At 46.8% G+C, this 18,829-nt stretch overlaps 2 protein-coding genes across 7 annotated transcripts in view; both read right to left on the reverse strand.

The window, feature by feature from the left end:
* Positions 1–1,328: 1,328 nt before the first annotated feature.
* CHRNA10 (cholinergic receptor nicotinic alpha 10 subunit) lies at positions 1,329–6,483 on the reverse strand. 2 transcript variants are annotated; one of them, XM_036260153.1, is made up of 5 exons: positions 6,438–6,483; positions 4,432–4,615; positions 3,875–4,029; positions 2,593–3,125; positions 1,353–1,828 (listed from the first exon to the last, which is right to left on the reverse strand). In XM_036260153.1, exons 2-5 carry the CDS (start codon positions 4,432–4,434, stop codon positions 1,371–1,373), a joined length of 1,149 nt encoding a protein of 382 aa, XP_036116046.1. In that variant the 5' UTR covers positions 4,435–4,615; positions 6,438–6,483; the 3' UTR covers positions 1,353–1,370. The 2 variants fall into 2 exon arrangements, with proteins under 2 accessions (XP_036116047.1, XP_036116046.1); XM_036260154.1 differs by lacking the exon at positions 6,438–6,483 and having other exon boundaries at positions 1,329–1,828; positions 4,371–4,577.
* Positions 6,484–14,050: 7,567 nt separating this feature from the next.
* Positions 14,051–18,829, reverse strand: part of NUP98 (nucleoporin 98 and 96 precursor) — a 121,218-nt gene continuing 116,439 nt past the window's right edge. For 3 of the 5 annotated variants that reach the window (XM_036259063.1, XM_036259061.1, XM_036259060.1), the window contains exons 31-33: positions 18,542–18,696; positions 15,444–15,555; positions 14,051–15,296 (exon numbers count right to left, since the gene is read on the reverse strand). In XM_036259063.1, the coding sequence (XP_036114956.1) occupies positions 15,064–15,296; positions 15,444–15,555; positions 18,542–18,696 (500 nt within the window). In that variant the 3' untranslated portion in view covers positions 14,051–15,063. Of the gene's footprint in view, positions 15,297–15,443; positions 15,556–18,541; positions 18,697–18,829 lie in introns of those variants that run through there. The other 2 variants (XM_036259064.1, XM_036259065.1) reach the window with 2 other exon arrangements.

The raw sequence follows: 18,829 nt of genomic DNA on the forward strand, positions 1-18,829 counted from the left end.
CCTCTGCCCAACACCAGGATGTCGGCCACATGTGTGCTTTGAGTGTAGCCAAGATCCGTAGAAACTCCACCCGCAGGGAATTCTGGGACTTTGTCAGCTGCCAGGCCTGATGGTGGAGAAACAGAATTTGGGGCCTGAATTTTGCCCAGTGTTCTAGGAGTGACACACTGAAGAGAGGTGGGAGGACTCCAGGACAGGCAACAACTCACCTGGAGGAGGAAGATTAAAGGAGTTTGGGCATGAGGTGCTTGGGGAGGAAAGCACTTGGCCATGGTACTTGCTGGTGTTACTCAAATGCCTCACATGTGCAACTGGAAAGCTCCTAGTCCCTCCTCCAGGAAGCTTTCTCTGACCTCTCTGACCCTACTGGGTTAGGGTGCTGCCCCTGTGCTCCCACAGGTCCTAGGGGCTTCTTTACACCACATGTCCATGTCTGTTGCCCATGTTAGACTGTGAGCTTCCTGAGCTCAGGGACTGGGTCTGAGGCAAAAAGGTGATGCTGGGAAACATGTGAAAGTCAGAAAGGAACAAATACCTTGTGAACAGCTGGTCCCCACACTGCCCATACCTGGGATACCATCAAGTTCTCTGTCAGTGTATGGGGATGGAATGCACTGAAGCTAACCCCAGAGAGGGGAGAGCAGAAAAGATAGCAGAGAACTTTAGATCCTCTGCCAGGGTCTTGGTTGAATTCATCATTTTCTTGTTGGCAAAGATGTAATTCTTGTTCTAATCTATTAATCCTAAGGTTCCTGTTTCTAGAGAGACAAACCTGGATCCCCATCTCCCACCACCATGGACCCTAAGGGTAAGAAAGGACATTGAGGAGGGTTGCCAGGCACACTCACTTTATGATGAGTTAGGGCTTTGGGGCCAAATCCTGGTATGGCCACCTGCTCTGGAAACTAGATCATGAATCTGAATCCCAAATCCCCTTCCTTGAGCCCCTAGGCAGGGACAGGCAAGACCAAGTTCCTGTAACAGCAGCCACTGAGGAAGAAAGAGAAGGCAGGAAATGTGGCAGTTCTGTTTTTCATATAACTTGCACTCTCCCCAATGAAAGCTCAAACATTCATCATTGAAGTTCAGTTCTGTCCCTGCGGGACTGCACTTCGACCTTGACCCTTCTTAGAGTTCCTCCTCTGTAGGAATTATGGGAGTGGCAAGCTCTAGTTTTTCCTTACAGATCAGGATACATAGACAAGTGGTCCCTTGTAGTCTGTGAAGTTAGCAGTACTGATCCTGTGAGAGGGTGTCCCAGGCTCTTAGGTGCAGTGGGAAGAGACTGGGTGGCCTATCTGAGGGCCAACAACGACCTGGCCTTTCCATCCCTGTCTGGAATTGCTGTGGCTGCAGCAGACCCCCAGGCCTCACAGTGCTTGCACCAGCACCAGGAGGCTCATGACCAGGGCCATGGAGAAGAAGATGCCCAGGAAGAAGCGGTCCATCACACGGGCCAGACGTTTCCAGTCCTCATGGCGGTGCTGGGCAGCCCGGTGGCTGCGGAAGGTGTTAGCAATGGTGGCTACGTGGCGCAGCAGGGCTTCCTGACGGCACAGGCATCGGGGCTCATGGCAAGGGCCTGCTGGGAGCCCAGCCCCTTCCTCAGGAGGCTGAGGACTGGGAGGTGACTCTGGCCTTCTAGACTGCCCACAGGGCTCTCCTCGTTCCCGCACACACAGGCCCCGTGCCAGGTATCCCAGAAGGAAAGCCTGAGCCCAGGCTGGCACTGGTCGGGCACTGGGACCACAATAATGCAAGTTCATGATAAGGATAGTGAGCGCTGTGGAGAAGGTGACCATGGTCATGGTGGCCATGTAGTACTTCCCTGCAAGAGACAGAGTGAGCTGAGGCCAAAAAATAAAAAGGACTCAGGGGCCTGAGCTTCCCAGCCACCTCAGCATAAACAGGATCCCACCCTGAGGCCCTCAGGATCCGCCAAGCCTAATGGATGAAAGAGGAAGGAGGTAAGGGCCAAAGTCTCCCCAGTCCCCCTTCCCACAATTGGGTTCTCAGAAGCTACCTGCTGGCTAATCCCTCTCCCCACCCCCACCCCCCACTGCTGGAGGCTGCATTTACCCATAACAAGTCACCCTCTCAAATGCTGTGCCAAGACACAGGAGGCAAGTGACTGATGTTTACAGTACAACAGAGATTACACCAGAACCTACCTGATAGGTCTGTGGTGATGCTTCCCTGAGTTAATAAACGTCAAGTGCTTAGAAGTGCCTGGTATACAGTGCGCACTCAATACATTTTGCCCACAATTATCACCCGGGGGACAGTGACCTCCCTTCATCAAGTTCTTGAGAAAACACCATTTCTTTACTCTGCCCCCTCCAATAAGGGAAGGCTGTCCTTGCTGGAAGGGGCTTACTCCTTTCTCCTAAATCTCCGGATGAGGCATGCTACTCCCTCACCCACCGAAAGAGGGCCACTCTGGCGATCCAGCACCCCGCCTCCCCGCTCTGGTGGGGACCCGCACGCATCAGCCTGGGTGAGCCGGGGGCCAGTCTCTGGGAAGGGACAGGCTCTCCCCCAAACCCCCTACCACCTGCACCCGCACCCCCGGCCGGTCCCTCACCCACTCACCGATGAGCGGCACGCTCTCGGCCGGCGGCATGCTCTCGGCGAGGAGCAGCTGGAAGACGGTGAGCGCCAGCAGCACAGTGACGCCGAGCGACACCTTCTCGCCCGAGTCGGCAGGCAGGTGGAAGGCCAGCGGCGCGAGCAGCGAGATGAGCACGCAGGGCAGCAGCAGGTTGCACACGTAGGCGGCGGCGCGGCGGCGCAGCAGCAGCGTGAAGGTCACGTCTGGGTAGGGCTCGGAGCAGCAGCCGTAGGTGAGCACGCGCCGCCGCGCCGGCATGCCCAGCACGCGCCACTCCACGTTCTCCACGAAGTCGGCCAGGCTGGCGCCGCTGCCGCGCAGCCGCACATCTAGCTGGTGCCCGCCGTGCGTCCACGAGCCGAACGTCAAGCCGCAGCGCTGCGCGTCGAACGGGAAGGCCGACACGTCCACGCGGCACGAGCTGCGCGTGATGGCCGGTGCGTCCCAGCGCACAGCGCCGTCGTGCCGCAGAACTACGTTGGTGCTGGCCGAGGCCGGAGGCTGCGTGTCCGCCCTGCGGGAGGTGGGTGGGACTCTGTGAGGCAGTGGCCCACGGTCACCCGGGACAGGGGCCCCACGGCCATGTGCCCTGGGGAGGGCCCTCTGGGCTTTTGGAAGCCTACAAGGGGTAGCACCTGAGGGCCCAGAGAGGACACTGATCTAGCCCAGAGCAGTGTAAAAAGTTCTCTGCAAAAGTTAGCACCTGGCAGCACAATAACTTCTCTTGGGTGTCATCTGCTGAGATTGCAGAGGGAAATATGCGGAAATATGGGGAAATATGCGGAGCCTTGTGTTATCTGGGAAACACAGAAGTGGCTTAGGCAGTATAAAGGGATGCCTAGAGGGCCCTAGGCAGGCCTTTGGAGAGCCCTGAGACTCAGAGCCAGACTGGAAAGGTGGAGTGTGCCATGAAGAGGCTTTGGGCCCCAGAACTGGTCCTGGACCGCACAGTGGGTTTCTAGGAGACATTCAGCCTGGGTTGCCTTGGGACAGCCTAAAGTGGGGGTGAAGGAAGGGCTGTGAAGGTGTAGTCCCCCAGCAGGCCCTTGCCATGAGCTGGTGTTGGTGCTGTCAGGAAGCCCCATTGCGCTATGTAGCCACCACTGCCAACACCTCCCTGCCAGCTTAGAAGGGTCCTGGGAGACAGCTTCCAGGACAGTATAGCAATTGGTTAGGTGGAGGGATGGGGAATAAGTGTATACCCAGAGCCAAGGGCAACTCCCAGGAAGGCTAGGAGAGGGGAGGGGCCCAGTCACGCAGTACTTGTTATAGAGTACGATGTCTGGCCGCCACACTAGACTGCTGGGGATGCGGATGGCATCCAGGCCACCATAGGCATCGGGGTCCCATCGTAAGTAGGCATCTGTCCACTCCTGTCGGATCCACAGGTATAGGGTCAGCACCTGGTTGCGCTCATCCTAGTTGGGGTCAGGGAGTGGGCACAGATGTGGACACGTGTACATGCATATCCTCCCGTGTGTGCACACTCACCTACAGAGCTCTGGTCAGTACCCACAAACCCAATTTGCCCCTACAGTCCAGTTCCCACACAGGCCTTGTTGTGACCTTGGCAGGTTCTTCTCTTCCTCGGGCCTCAGTTTCCTTGGCAGTTACATAAGTAATAATCACTGCTGGGCAGAGATTTTACCAAGTGTTGGACACACCGTGGGCAACCAACAGTATCCAAGTTAGTAGCTATTATTTTTAATACTAATGTTTACAGAAAAGAATTGTTTGGTGAATAATCCCAGCCTCCCACCCCCAAATTCCTTGACACTGTCACTAGCACTCTCCATAGTTGTACAACCACTACAACAAACCATGTCGATGATCTGGGACAATGTCACCTCCAGGGTCACATTCAGAGCCTGGTCTGTATCCGCCACAGGTCTCAGGGCACTTGTGTAGTTGGCAAAGAGGTCACGGAACAGCTTGTGAGCCAGCCTGCCCTCAGCTCCCAGGCACTCTGGGGAACCAGTAAAAAGGTTAACCTAGTCCAGGAGCCTCTGCTCACACCCTCCATCCCCAAAAGGCTGGGGCTGTCACCTGTTCCACTATCTACAGTGATCTGACTGGTCCTCCCGATGGCTGCCCTCTGTCCCTTAGGCTGCAACTCTAGTTTTACCGTGGCCTGCCTCCAGGGATGAATGAGGCGAGGTAGGTGGGGTGAACTAGTACTATCTTCTGAAGCAAGGCTGATGGGTTTCTTCCCTACCTTTCCCTTCTGAAGGACCTGGATTTGGCCTGCCCTGCCACAAATGCTAAGGGGCCCAAACAGGCCACAAGAGTCCCAGCTCTCACCTAGGCAGCTGAACCCCATTGCCCTGCCCCCTCCAGTCTCTCAAACCTGCCTCCACTTCTCAAGTAGCACTTAAGTTAATTTCTTCAAAGCTTCTATGGGCCAGTCCCTCCAGAAAACACACTGGTCCCTAGGCTTTTGAGATACACCATATTGTCCTCAGTCCCTGACTTAAGTATTGCTTCCCAGACTTCCGTCCTTGGCCATTGTCTCCTTTTTCTCCAGTCTCCTGAACTCCAAATACATACATACAACAATCTATCTTGAATGTCCTGTAGGCACCTTAAACTCTCTAGGTTCAAAATAGGAACTCGTTTTCTTCCCCCTGCTCTGAAACCTGCTCTTTGATATTCTCCATCTCAGCAAACAGTACTCTCCAGTGACCTCAGCTGGAAATCTGGGAATTATCGCTCCCTCCTCCTGCCTGTTACCCCTGCAAACCAACTCATGCTGCTGAACATCTCTTGAATGTTTAATCGCCTCTCCAGCTCAGGCCTCATCCTCCCTCTCATGGAGCACAGCCTCCTCACTATTCCCCCATGTCTCAGGCTCAGCCTCTCTAATCGTCCTCCACACTTCTGAGAGATCAAGCTTTTTTTTTTTTTTTTTTTTTTTTTAATCCTCATCCGAGGACATTTTTCCATTTTTTGTACAGACAGAGTGGGAGGGAGAGAGAGGAAGAGAGAGAGAGGGAAACATCGATGTGAAAGGGACACATCGAGTGGCTGCCACCCGCACGACCAACCAGGGCCGGGGACAAACTGCAACCGAGGTACATGCCCTTAGCGGGAACCGAACCCGGGCCTCTCCGGACCGCAGGCGGATGCTCTAACCGCTGAGCCAAACCGGCCAGGGCGAGATCAAGCTTTTTAAAAAAAATGTTTTTTATTGATTTTTTTAGAGAGAGAGGAAGGGAGAGAGGGATAGAAACATCAATGTCAAAGAGAAACATTGATCGGCTGCCTCCTGCAAGCCCCCTACAGGGAATCGATCCCAAAACCTGGGCATGTGACCTGACGAGGAATCGAACTGGGACCTCTCAGTCCATGGGACTCAGAGATTGAACTGGGACCTCTCAGTCCATGGGACAATGCTCAATCCACTGAGTCACACTGGCCGGGTGAGATCAAGTCTTTAAACATGCAAATCTGACCAGGCCAGGAACAGCTCAGAACCATCCAATGGCTCCTCATTGTCTGCTGGATAAAGCCCCAACTCAGCTGGGCATTCAAGGTCCTTCATTTTCTGGCCCCCTGGTTTTTCCAGTCCTATCTCTGGGAGCTCCCCTCTCACCACTCTCATCCCAGTCAGGCAAATCTCCTCTCATCCTTTTCTGCACCCCCTCCTTCATGCTCCCCAGATAGCCTGTTCTCTAGCACAGGTACTGAAGAGAGAAATGAAGAGAGAGCAGCATGTGGAGAGAAATTTGGTGAGAACAGCAGCAACACCCAGAGAGGCCAGGCCTGGTTTACTGAGCTTCATACCTGGAAGGAGGGGAAGTAGGAGCAGGAAACCCAGTATGGAGACAGAGAGGCCAAGGCTGAGGCAACGGCTTCTGGGCCCCATGGCCCTGTAGGACAGGTCTCTGCCCGTGAACCTCCTGGCTCAACCTAGGGCAGCATCAGGGCCTGCTAGCAAGGATGGTGTGGTCAATACCTGAAAGTCAGAAGTAAGACAGATCTTTGCTGGGTCCAGCTACCCACCAGGGAGCCCTGCAGCCCATCTGGTATTGACTCTCGTATTTGTACCTGTCCTTGGATTTTAGTAGTTGGTCCTTTGTATCTGCTGGTCCTTGCCTCTTCTGGCTTCTGTCTCTGCCCTTTTATCTGCCCCTCACTCTCTTTACCTCTCACTCAGCCTCTCTGTCTCTGTTTCCGTCTGGCTTCCCTGACTCTGATATCCCTCTTTCCACTCTCTCTTCTTTTCTCCTTTTTTTTTTTTTAATCCTCACCTGAACACTTTTGCATTTATCTTCAGATAGAGCAGGAGGGAGAGAGGGAGGAAGAGAGAGAGAGAGACATCGATGCAAGAGAGACACTTCAACTGGTTGCCACCCACACGACCCCAACTGGGGCTGGGAACAAACTGCAACCGAGGTATGTGCCCTTAGCAGGAACCAAACCGGGTCTCTCTGGTCTGCGGGCCAACGCTCTAACTGCTAAGCCAAACCAGCCAGGGCTCTTTTCTCCTCCTTCTACCTCAGTGCCCCGACTTCCTGCCTCCATTCCCCATACCTGGGCTCTGGATGAACCTGGTGCATTCTCCTCAGGACAGGGGCAGGGATTCCATCAGTTCTGAGCACTTGGAGGCACAGGACCGCAGGCCTCTCCTCTTGGCTCTTTTCATGAGCTTAATTACACCCGTGCCCAAGGGAATGGAGCAACTGAAACTGACACTTCAGGTCACGGGGACCTGAATTAATTATTCAACTTCTGTAAGGCAGCACCCACACTCTGCTCAGGCCCAGCCAGAAGGAATTGGAGGGTAAAGAGATGCCAGGTTCAGGATCTGTAGGACATTGAGGTTTAAGGGTGTTAGGGACCAGAACCTATGCATAGTAACTGTCCTCTCAGCTCTGCCACCCAGGGACCAGAACCTATGCATGGTAACTGTCCTCTCAGCTCTGCCACTCAGGGAAGGACTGAACACATCTGTCCAGGTGCTTGGTGCCAAGCAAGCTCTCCATTCTTGCTGAGTGGTGCTGAGCCATATGTTGCTCCAGGTGGCAACATAAAGCAGGAAGCACAGCCCACATCCTCGCCTCTGAGCCCCACGGCCACCCCAGTCTGCATCTCAGTGTTCTCCACATCCAAACACCATGGGCCATAGTGGGTATCAGGGAAAACATAGACTTTAGAGTCACTTTCAGCTCTGTCTTAAGAGCTGTCTGACCTGGGCAAGATGCTGAAACACTCTGAGGTTCAATTTTCTCAAACAGGATAATGGGATTAAGAGTTCTCACTTCAAAAGTTGTTGTATCGACTGAGACCACCCAACAATAAAGGCATAGCATGTTTCCTGACGCGCAGTAACAATCGACAGTTTGCTACAGGGAACTAGGATATCTTCAGGAACACACATTTAGATTCACAAGCACCCATCCCCTGGCAACCACCATCCCACTCTATGATTTTGACTACGTACCTCATACAGCATTTGTCTTTTTTGTGACTGGCTCACTTCGCTTTGCATAGTGTTCTTAAGGTTCATCCATGCTGTAGCATATGTCACAATTCCCTTCTTTTTTAAGGCTGAATAATATTGTTATATGTATTTACCACACTTTGCTTACCTATTTATCCATTGATGAACACTGAGGTTGCTTCCACATTATAGCTATTGTAAATAATGCTGCTATAAATATGGGTGTATAAATACCTCTTTGAGAGTCTACTTTCAGTTCTTTTTAATATATACCCAGAAGTGGAACTACTGGATCATGTGGTAGTTTATTTATTTATTTATTTATTTATTTAAAAAAGAGGACCAGCCCTGCCAGTGTGGCTCAGTGGTTGAGCATCGACCCATGCACCAAGAGATTGTTGGTTCAATTCCCGGTCAGGACACATGCCCAGGTTGTGGGCCCAATCCCCAGTGGGGAGCATGCAGGAGGCAGCCAGTCGATGTTCTCTATCATTGATGTTTCTATCTATCTCTCCCTTTCCCTTTCTCTCTCTCTCTAAAAATCAATAAAGAAAATAAATAAATAAATAAATAAATAAATAAATAAATAAATAAGAGGTCCAGAATTGAACGCCTTAGTTCTTTTTTAAAAAATTTTTTTTTATTGATTTTATACAGAGAAGAAAGGAGAGAAACAGTTACATTTATTTAGATATTTTTTCCATTGATTTTTAGAGTGGAAGGAAGGACGGGAAGCGGGGGGAGAGAAAGAAACATTGATGTGAGAGACACATTGATTGGTTGCCTCCCGAATGTGCCCTGACTAGGGCTGGGATCAAACCTGCAACCCAGGTATGTACCCTTGGCCAAGAATCAAACCCACAACCGTTGGGTGCATGGGTTGATGCTCTAACCACTGAACTGCCGTCTCTCTGCTTGCCGGGATTGGTGCAACGCAATGAATTACAAGCATATGCTGGTTGGAGTGAGAGGGAGCTGTGCAAGGGAGCAAGTGCTCCAGATCTTTGGACACAGTCCCATTTATTTGCTGATTGTTTCCCCCAGGTTACAAGTGGATTTATGTAAATTATTTCCTTGAGATGGCGTCTTCGCAAACCATACAGGCTAGCCTTGTCTCTCATTTTTTACAGAGGAAAGAGACTTTAAAATAACAAACCCAGCCATGCCTGGGCCTACAGCCCATTATCCTGGTGAGTGGTCTTCCAACTCTTTGTCATGCAAACCTTATCTATTCACATATATACAACACACTCAGTTCAGACAGGGTGGCGTTCCTACCCTTCAGGCAAACTTTATATATCCACATACATACTTTGATCCTACGCTTGCTTGCAAGGTTGCAAGAATGCCTATCACAAGATTACAAATTGTCCATCCACCAACCCCTCATCTCCACACTGAACCACACTGGCTAGGCCAGATCCTTTGTTTTTTCACTGGGTTCTTTTTGTTGTTGAGTTCTATGCCTTTTATATATATTGTAGATATTAATCCCTTATAATTTTCTTCCATTCTTTGGGTTGCCTTTAACTCAATTGACTTTTAATTAATCAGTTGATTGATTTTAGAGAGAGGAAGGAGAGAGAAACATCGAATTTTTTGTTCCACTCATTTATGTATTCATTGGTTGCTTTTTGTACGCACTCTGACTGGAGATTGAACCTGCAACATGGCATATCAGGATGACACTGTAACAAACTGAGCTACCCAGCCAGGGCCTACTCAGTTGAGTTTTGATTAACAAATTAAAAAAAAATTTTAAAGTAATCCACTTTACATATTTTTTGTTGCCTGCATCTTTGGTGTCATATCCAAAAAATCATTGCCAAATCCAGTGTCGTGAAGATTTTGCCTTATCTTTTCTTCTAAGAGTTTTAAGTCTTACGTTTAAGTCTTTAATTTATTTTTAATTTTTTAAACTTAATTTTTGTATATGGTGTTAAATAAAGGTCCAACTTCATTTCTTTGCATATGGATACCAGTTTTCCTACCACCATTTGTTGAAAAGACTGTCCTTTCCCCCACTGAATGGTTTTGGCACTCTTGTCATAAACCACTTTACTATGTATGTGAGGGTTTATTCCTGGGTTCTCTATTCTATTTCTAGTCTACATGTTTGTCTGTAGGTCAGTACTACACTGTTTTGATTACAATGACTTTGTGGTTAAGTTTTGATATCAGAAAGTGTGAGTGCTCCATATTTGTTTTTCAAAATTGTTTTGGCTAGTCAGAATCCCTTCAGATTCCACATAAATTTTAAGATGGGTTTTTCTATTTCTGGAAAAAAAAAAAAATGCTGGTGGGATTCTGTTAGGGATTGCATTAACTCTGAAGATTGCTTTGGATAGTATGGACACCTTAATAGCAAGTATTCCAATTCATGAGTATGGGATGTCTTTCCATTTGTGTCATCTTTAATGTTTTATAGTTTCCAGTATACATGTCTTCTGACTCCTTCGTTAAATTTATTTCTAAGTATTTTATTCTTTTTTGATTCTATTGTAAATGAAATTGTTTTCCTAACTTTTTTTTTTCACTGTTAGTGTATTGAAATGCAACTGAGTTTTCTGTAATTTTGTATCCTGTTACTTTGCTGAATTCATCTATTAGTTCTAATTCATCTATTAGTTTTTTGTTTTTGTGGAATCTTTAGAGTTTTCTACATAAAAGATCATATAATTTGCAAACAGATAATTCTACTTCTTCCTTTCCAATTTGGATATTTTTTGTCTTCCTTGTTAATTGCCCTGGCTAAAACTTCCACTACTGCATGGGTCGGTTGAGCATCGACCCATGCACCAAGAGGTCGCTGGTTGGATTCCCAGTCAGGGCATGTGTCCAGGTTGTGGGCCCGGTCCCCAGTAGGGGGTATGCAGAAGGTGGCCAATCAATGTTCTCTCATTGATGTTTCTATCTCTCTTTCTCTCTAAAATCAATCAATAAAAAAAATAAAAATAAAACTTCCACTACTTGAATGGAAGTGGTGAAAGCAGGCATCCTTGCCTTGGTCCTGATCTCAGAAAATGCTTTTACTTCTTTACCACTGAGTTTGTTGCATTTTTTTTTTTTTTTTTGTATATGGTTTTATTATGTTGAAGTAGTTTCCTCCTATTCCTAGTTTATTGAACATTTTTTTGTTTTTGTTTTTTTAAATCATGAAAGGATGTTAAATTTTGCCAAATGCTTTTTCTGCATCAATTGAGAAAATCATGTAGTCTTTATTCTGTTATTGTGGTGTATTACATTGATCAATTTCCATATGTTGAACCATCCTTGCACACTTGGTGTGTAATCCTTTTAATAGGCTGCTGAATTTGGTTTTCAAGTATTTTTGGGGGGAGATTTTTGTGTCGATATTCATAAAAGATATTTGTCTGTAGTCTTTTCTTGTCTTTTTTGTCTGGTTTTGATATTGGGGTTATGAAGTGTTACTGTATAGGATTAGTACTGGTTTTTTAAACATTTGGTAGAATTCACCAGTGAAGTCATTAAGTCCTGGGCTTTTATCAGATTTTTTAAATTACTGATTCAATCTCCTTACTAGTTATAGGTCTATTCAGACTTTGTTTCTTCATGATGCAGTCATGGTAGGTGTTGTGTTCTAGGAATTTGTCTATTTCATCTAAGTTATCTAATTTGTTGTTATACAGTATTTCTTTAAACTTTTTATTCCTGCATAATCAGTAAATTTCATACGTTGATTTTAGAAATTTGAGTCTTTTCTAATTTTTGTTTCCTACCTTCTGATAGTTTTAGGTTTACTTTGTTCTTTTTATAGTTCCTGAAGTTGTTGCTAGGTTGTTGATTTCAATTCATTGTTTGTTTGTTTTTATTATCCTTACTGGAGGACACTTTTTTTTTTGCATTTGTCTTCAGATAGAGTGGGAGGGAGAGGAGAAAGCGAGAGAAACATCAATGTGAGAGACACATTGAGTGGTTGCCACCCACAGGACCCCAACCAGGGCCGAGGACAAACTGCAACCGAGGTACTTGCCCTTAGTGGGAACAGAACCCGGGACTCTCTGGTCCACGGGCCAAAGCTCTAACTGCTGAGCCAAACCGGCCAGGGCTCATTCTTGTTTTTTAATGTAAGCATTCATAGCTCTCAATTTCTCCTTTAATACCACTTTCACTGTTTCATACATTTTGGTATGATTTTTCTTTCATATCTAAGTCTTTTCTTTTTTGATAATCCTGAGCGAAGATTTTGAGAGAGTGGAAGGAAGAGAGGGAGGGGGAGAGGCAGAGAAATATCTGAAGGGAGGGAGGGTGAGAGACATTGATTGGTTGCCTCCTGCATGTGCCCCAGCTGGGGTTGGGGACTGAACCTGCAACCCAGGTACACGTCCTCGACCAGGAATCAAACTCATGACGCTTTGGTCCACAGGCCAACACTCTAACCACTGTGGGCCAGGGCAATTTTCATGTATTTTCTGATTTCCCTTGTGGTTTTATTCTATTGGTTATGTTGAATTTCTGCAAATGGGTGAATTTTCCAGTTTTACTTTTGTTGTTGATTTCTAACTTCATCCCGTGTGGTGAGAGATGATGCTTTGTATAAATACCTTTTAAAAAATCTATTGAGACTTCATTTGCGACCTAACATATGGGTAACCTGGGGAATGTCCCATGTGCACTTGAAGACTGTATGATGTTGTTGGGTAGAGTATTCTGTATAGGTCTGTTATAGTTTATTAGTTTACTGTGTTAAGTCTATTTCCTTACTTATCTTGTGTGATTATTCTACCCATTACTGAGAGTTGAGTATTACAGTCTTTAACTATTATTGTAGACCTATTTCTTACTTCAATTCTGTCCCTTCTTGCTTCTTGTATTTTAGTAGTCTGTCATTAGGTGTATGTTTGTAATGGCTATATATTCTTGCTATACCATTTCACATTCCTACAACAAAACAAAACCGAAACACTTACATAGTACTCATCAGCTTCATCTGATCTCTCTCTAAACAGCCCTCAGAAGCAGCAATATTAGGGATCATTATCCGCTTTACACAATGAAAACTGAGAATTAGCCCTGACCAGTTTGGCTCAACATTGGAGCACTGGTCCGCAAATGGAAGGGTTACACATTTGATTCCTGGTCAAGGGCATGTACCTTGGTTGCAGGTTTGATCCCTGGCCCCAGCTGGGGTCATGCAAGAGGCAGCCAGTCAATCTGTCTCTCTCACATTGATGTTTCTCTCTCTCTCCCACCCTCCCTCCTACTCGATCTAGAAATCAATGGAAGAGTTATCCTCGAGTGAGGATTAACAACAAAAGAAAACTGAGAATTAGAAAGGTGAAGTGTGACCCAAGGTTTAAAAACAAACCAACCCCACAAAGCAGAAGACAAGGAGGCTTTGAATGTTAAATACATGCCACCAGGCAATTTGAGACCCCCTCCTATACTTTCCACTGGGAATCCAGGTGCATAAATACATGTACAACATTCAGTATTAATCAGTAATCTTACCCCCTCACCCCTAAACTTGCCCGTATAAATCTATCATTTGATCTAGTCTGTATCCCAGTTTAGTACCAAACTGTTTTTTTTCTTCCTTTATTGATTTTACAGAGAGTTCAGGAAGGGAGAGGAGGGAGATGAAAACATAGATGAGAAAGAACATCGATTGGCTGCCTCCTGCATGCCCCGCACTGGGGATTGGGCCCACAACCTGGGCGTGTGCCCTGACCAGGAATTGAACCGGTGACCTCTTGGTGCATGGGTTGATGCTCAATCACTGAGCCACACAGGCTGGGCTTAAACCATTCTCTCTTTAACCAATGGCCAATCTCCCTTTAGAATGTAAATCAAACAAAGCTACCATAAAGCTCCTTGGGGTAAGAAGGCTCAAAAACACAAAGGGAAAGCCAATACCACGAATGCTATAAACATTTCATTTTATTTATTTTTTAAGAAAGTAGCTTCAGAAAAAGAGGAAAATAATCTAGATCATTTATTTATATATATATATTTTTAATAAAAACCTTTACATAATCTCCATGCATAAAGATCCAGGAGTAGCCATGTTGTCTGTCCCAAGCTGTTACCTGGGGCTCCCATAGCTGGCAGCAGTGTAGTAAGGCCCTCTGCCTGCCGCTGAAGCCTGCCTCAATGACGGTTTTACCTTCCATGGCTGTAGATGGAGGGTGGGAAATGCTCTGGGTTACAGTGGGAGGCACAGGGAGGGTTGCCCATACTGCCATGTTTTATCCAAACTCTCAGGCAAATCCAGACAGGAGGCTTAGCAAGATGTCTGAAAACCAGGGACCAAACTGAGTTCTAGGAGCTTCCCAGAGACATGGGATCTGTGACCAAGGGCTCCAGCACATGGTAGTATGAAAAGTTTGGTGTTCACAGAACATTCAAGGCTAGAACAAGCCTTGAAGATCCACTCCTCCATGACAGGCACTCACTTCTACCCTAAACAAGTCAGAAAGATCCTGTTCTGCTTCCTAACTCAGTCCAACCCTCTTTGGACTCCAAAACTCAGTGTTAACTCATCAACCTTCTTAGGGCCAAATCCTCTTTCCTTCTGTGGCTAGTTCATCTGTTAAAGGACTTAGACCAACACATTTGTCCCATCACCCACTCATAGAGAGTCCTAGTATAAAAGGGCTGGGGTAGGCATAGGGTAGCAGGTTGGCATTGAGGGTCACAAGATCTAGAATGGCTGCGGGTGGAAAAGAATTCCCTAGTTCTTTGAGGGGATTCTGCCAAAGGCGCCTTAACTGATAAAAAAAAACAACAAAAAAACAAGAAAAAGAATGATCTTGAGGATGGTAAAAAGAGACTTGGCTTCTTTTTTGGGTTCCAAAAGCCCTTATGCTGTGTTCTGTATTAAGGAAGCCCTGAACAACTGGAGGATGCCGCCGGGGGTGGCAGGGTGGGAGCGTGGATTCTGCAACCAACCCAGAGAATGGCAACCATTGCTGACCAACTCAATGCAGGGGACCTCTGTGTGGTGAGTGTGAATGAGCATGTGAGTGTGGTGGGAGGAGCCTGGGGCTCACTGGCTCCCAATAGTTAGTTCTTGAAGAGTTAGTTCTCGAAGGTAGGACTGTGTGAGGCTGCGCAGTTCCTCCAAGGCATAGTCCTCAGGCATGGGGAGCCGGCCAATGTGGGGGGCCAACAGGCCCAAAGGGACTCGCTGAAGATCTGGCGTTGAGTCAGAGGTTGCATCAGGGGCATGCTGAAGGCTCAGTACCACCCGCAACAGGTTGGCTACACGTTTGGCCATGTCTGGAGAGAAAAAGTGGAGTGAGCACCACGGACAGAAGGTAGGGAACGGTGGGCACAAGAGCAGGGGCACATAAGGTGTATGAGTGTGTGATAATCATAAAGACAGGAAGCAAGCAGGCAGAAAGCAGGGAGAGGCTAAAGGCTTACCTGACTGAGCCAGGCGATCCTTGGCATTGTAACACTGGATCTGTTCTATTCGGCTGCATAATGAGGTCACTTTGGTTTGTAACTGCTCCAGCTCATAACCTGAGCACTCCACCTACAAAAAAGCAGAGAAACCAATTAGGCCAAGAGAAGCTCCCATCACCACAGTCTTATCCATAGACTGACTATGCAAAACTCTGAAACAACAGTGAGGTGAGGGAGGGGAAACCCAAGAAGCTGGCCAGCTGTGCCATGTCACCACCATCCTGCCTACTTGCTGAGCACAAGGCATGGTGTTAGCAGTAAGACATGTCAGGAAAGTAATATAGTGTACAGAGCCTTGAATTGGGCAAGTCTTAGGATCACCATTCATGAACCACATAACTAATAAGCTCTAAATACTACACTAAAACACTACATAAATCTGGGTTCAGAGGAACGGAAGATTTCTTAAGAGACAGCTGGTAAGAAGAGGTGAAGTCCAAATGAGCATTTAATTTAGGTCTCCTGACTCCACGTTCACAGCCCTTTTCTGTCTAGCCTCTCCCTGTGCGCTGTGATCCACTCCTATGACTCCAATGACAATCAGTGTGCTGATGATTCCTCCGTCTTTATCTCTAGTCTAATATTCCAGTCCTCTGTTCCCTTTGCCAGGGCCCTTGCCCAAGCTCAGGTTACCATTACTTCTCACCTGATATATCTTAAGAGCCTGATCACAATCTTCAGTATCATCCCTTATATCCTCTTTCCTATCATACTGTAGCCAGAGTAGTCTTTCTAAAAAGCAAATCTGTATTTTTATTTATTACTTACATTCTGAATATTTTCCAGCAGCATCTTATCCTTATTTGTCTCAAGTAATATGACTTTTGGTTAGCAACCCCTACCCAGACTCTGACATTAAACCACCTAACAAGTCTCCCATCACTTCCTCCTCCAAATGACTCATTCAATGCTTCCAAGAAGTCTAATTGAATACACTTTTGGGGGGCTTTGCAGAGTTTACCATTTAATGTCTATGTAAGTACTGTCCTTTTCATCCACCAGAATCCAGTTTTTAACGTGACTTTATTATTTTTTTCTTTATTGATTTTAGAGAGGGAGGAAGTGATATGGAGAGAGACACAGAAACATCAATAAGAGAGAACATCGACTGGCTGCCTCCTGCATGCCCCTCACTGGGGACCAGGCCCAGAACCCGGAAATGTGTTCTGACCAGGAATCGAACTGGTGACCTCTTTGGTGCATGGGTTGACGCTCAACCACTGAGTCACACTGGCTGGACTTTAACGTGACTTTAAAAAGTGGTAAACAAGAGCCCTGGCCAGTTTGGCTCACTGATTAGAGTGTCAGGCTGTGGACCAATGAGTCACGGGTTCGATTCTGGTCAAGGGCATGTACCTCGGTTGCAGTTTGTCCCTGGCCCTGGTCGGGTCATGTGGGAGGCAACCAGTTGATGTGTCCCTCTCATGTCAATGTTTCTCTCTCCCTCTCTCCTACTCTGGAGATAAATGGAAAAATATCCTCGGGTGAGGATTAAAAAAAAAAGAAAAAAGTGGTAAACAAGATAAGACAAGGTTTTCACTCTCATTAAACTTAAAATAAAATAATATCAAGATAGTAATAAACCTTGAAGAAACAAGCCATGCAGATAATTCATACAGGGGGACGAGACAGACAGAAACCAGATGACTACAGGGGATCAGGAAAGGCTTCCTTGAGGAAGGTCACATAGCTAGAGATGAGGGAGCCATAAATCGGACCTAACAGTCAGGCTTCAGAACTTGATTATTATTTTTTTCTTTTTATATCCTCACCCGAGGATACTTTTTTTCCCATTTATCTTCAGATAGAGTGTGGGGAGAGAGAGAAACATTGACGTGAGACAGACACATCGATTGGTTGCCTTCCACATGACCCCAACCAGGGCCGGGACAGAACCACAACCAGGTACGTACCCTTGACTGGAATCGAACCTGCGACTCTTTGGTCTGCAGGCCAATGCTCTAACCGCTAAGCCAAACTGGCCAGGGCATATGTTTTATTTTTTATTGATCTAAGAGAGGGAGGACGGGAGGGACAGAGAGAGAGAAAGAGGGAGGGAGAAACATCATTCAAGAGAGACACAATGATTGGCTATCTCTGGAATGTGGACCAACTTGGGATCAAACCCGCAATCTAAGTATGTGCCCTGATGCTCCAACCAACTGAGCCACACTGGCCAGGGCTGAGAAGTAAAACTCACAGCAATCTAGATCTGAAAGGATGACTTTGAGTGTAGAGTTAAAGAGTGGAATAAAACAAGGTTTGTTGGAAACACCACGAGTAATTTAGTGTGAGTAGAGCAGGTTGGTAAAGCTGGAATGTGGGTTAGAAGTGGTAGGAGTTAGGGCAGAAGTGAAAGAAGGTAAAAGCCTCCAGAGGGGTTTGCATTCTATGTTTATAAGTATGATCTTTGTGCTGTAAACAATGGAGAGCTATCCTTATGATTACAGAGACTGATCCAAGACATTTTTTTTATTCTCACTCGAGGACATTTTTCCATTTTTTGTTCAGATAAAGTGGGAGGGAGAGAGAGGGAGAGAGAGAGAGAGAAACATCGATGTGAAAGGAACACATCGAGTGGCTGCCACCTGCACGACCAACCACGTCCGGGGACAAACTGCAACCGAGGTACATGCCCTTAGCGGGAACCGAACCTGGGTCTCTCTGGACTGCAGGCCAATGCTCTAACCGCTGAGCAAAACCAGCTAGGGCTGATCCAAGACATTTTAATGAAAACGAAAAAACTGTAATACTCGCAATTTTAAAACATTCCAAATGATATGCAAAATAATTATCCTCACCAAATCTGTGACCTTACTGTAGCTCTCATCCCCGAGTTCACTCAAACTAGGGATGGACAAGAGTAGGAGACAGACTACAAACAAACTGCAGGAATATCTACTGTAAAACCACCTGGTATTAAACACAAAACAATGTTTTCTGCACCAACTGTCAACTCTAGTGCCGATGAGCTTTTCAAGGCACCACTTAGGTCTTTGGAGGTCTTGAAGGACCAAGGGCAAAGACAATCAGGCAGTGGTTAGGGACTGAGGTACCTGTTGTATATGGTGGACCATTTCGAGGACCCGAATATAGTCCAGGTAAACGAGGCCAGATGTTTCCCAGTCTTGGATTAGGCCGCTACGCTCCGGAGGTGCCAGGTCTTCCAAGAACCCCTTCAGGTGGTCATAGTTTTCATTAATGATGGCATCTGAAAAACAAAATAATGAGCATTGGGTCTGCACAAGTACCTGGTTCCCAAAAGTGCCCAGAGGAAGGACATGATGGAAATCTAAAATAGGAAGGAAGGGGAAATAAGGTTGCATTAGATTTGATAATTTCAA

Source organism: Molossus molossus, unplaced genomic scaffold, assembly GCF_014108415.1.
Source record: "Molossus molossus isolate mMolMol1 unplaced genomic scaffold, mMolMol1.p scaffold_m16_p_13, whole genome shotgun sequence".
In the NCBI taxonomy this organism is placed as follows: Eukaryota; Metazoa; Chordata; class Mammalia; order Chiroptera; family Molossidae; genus Molossus; species Molossus molossus.

Bases quoted from the DNA above. Each gene is read 5' to 3' on its own strand.
- CHRNA10 (XM_036260153.1), bottom strand. The intron at 3,126-3,874 runs GTACTGCGTGAC...CACCTCCCGCAG, and splicing joins GACATCGTACTCTATAACAA to GGCGGACACGCAGCCTCCGG. The intron at 1,829-2,592 runs GTGAGTGGGTGA...TGTCTCTTGCAG, and splicing joins CGAGAGCGTGCCGCTCATCG to GGAAGTACTACATGGCCACC.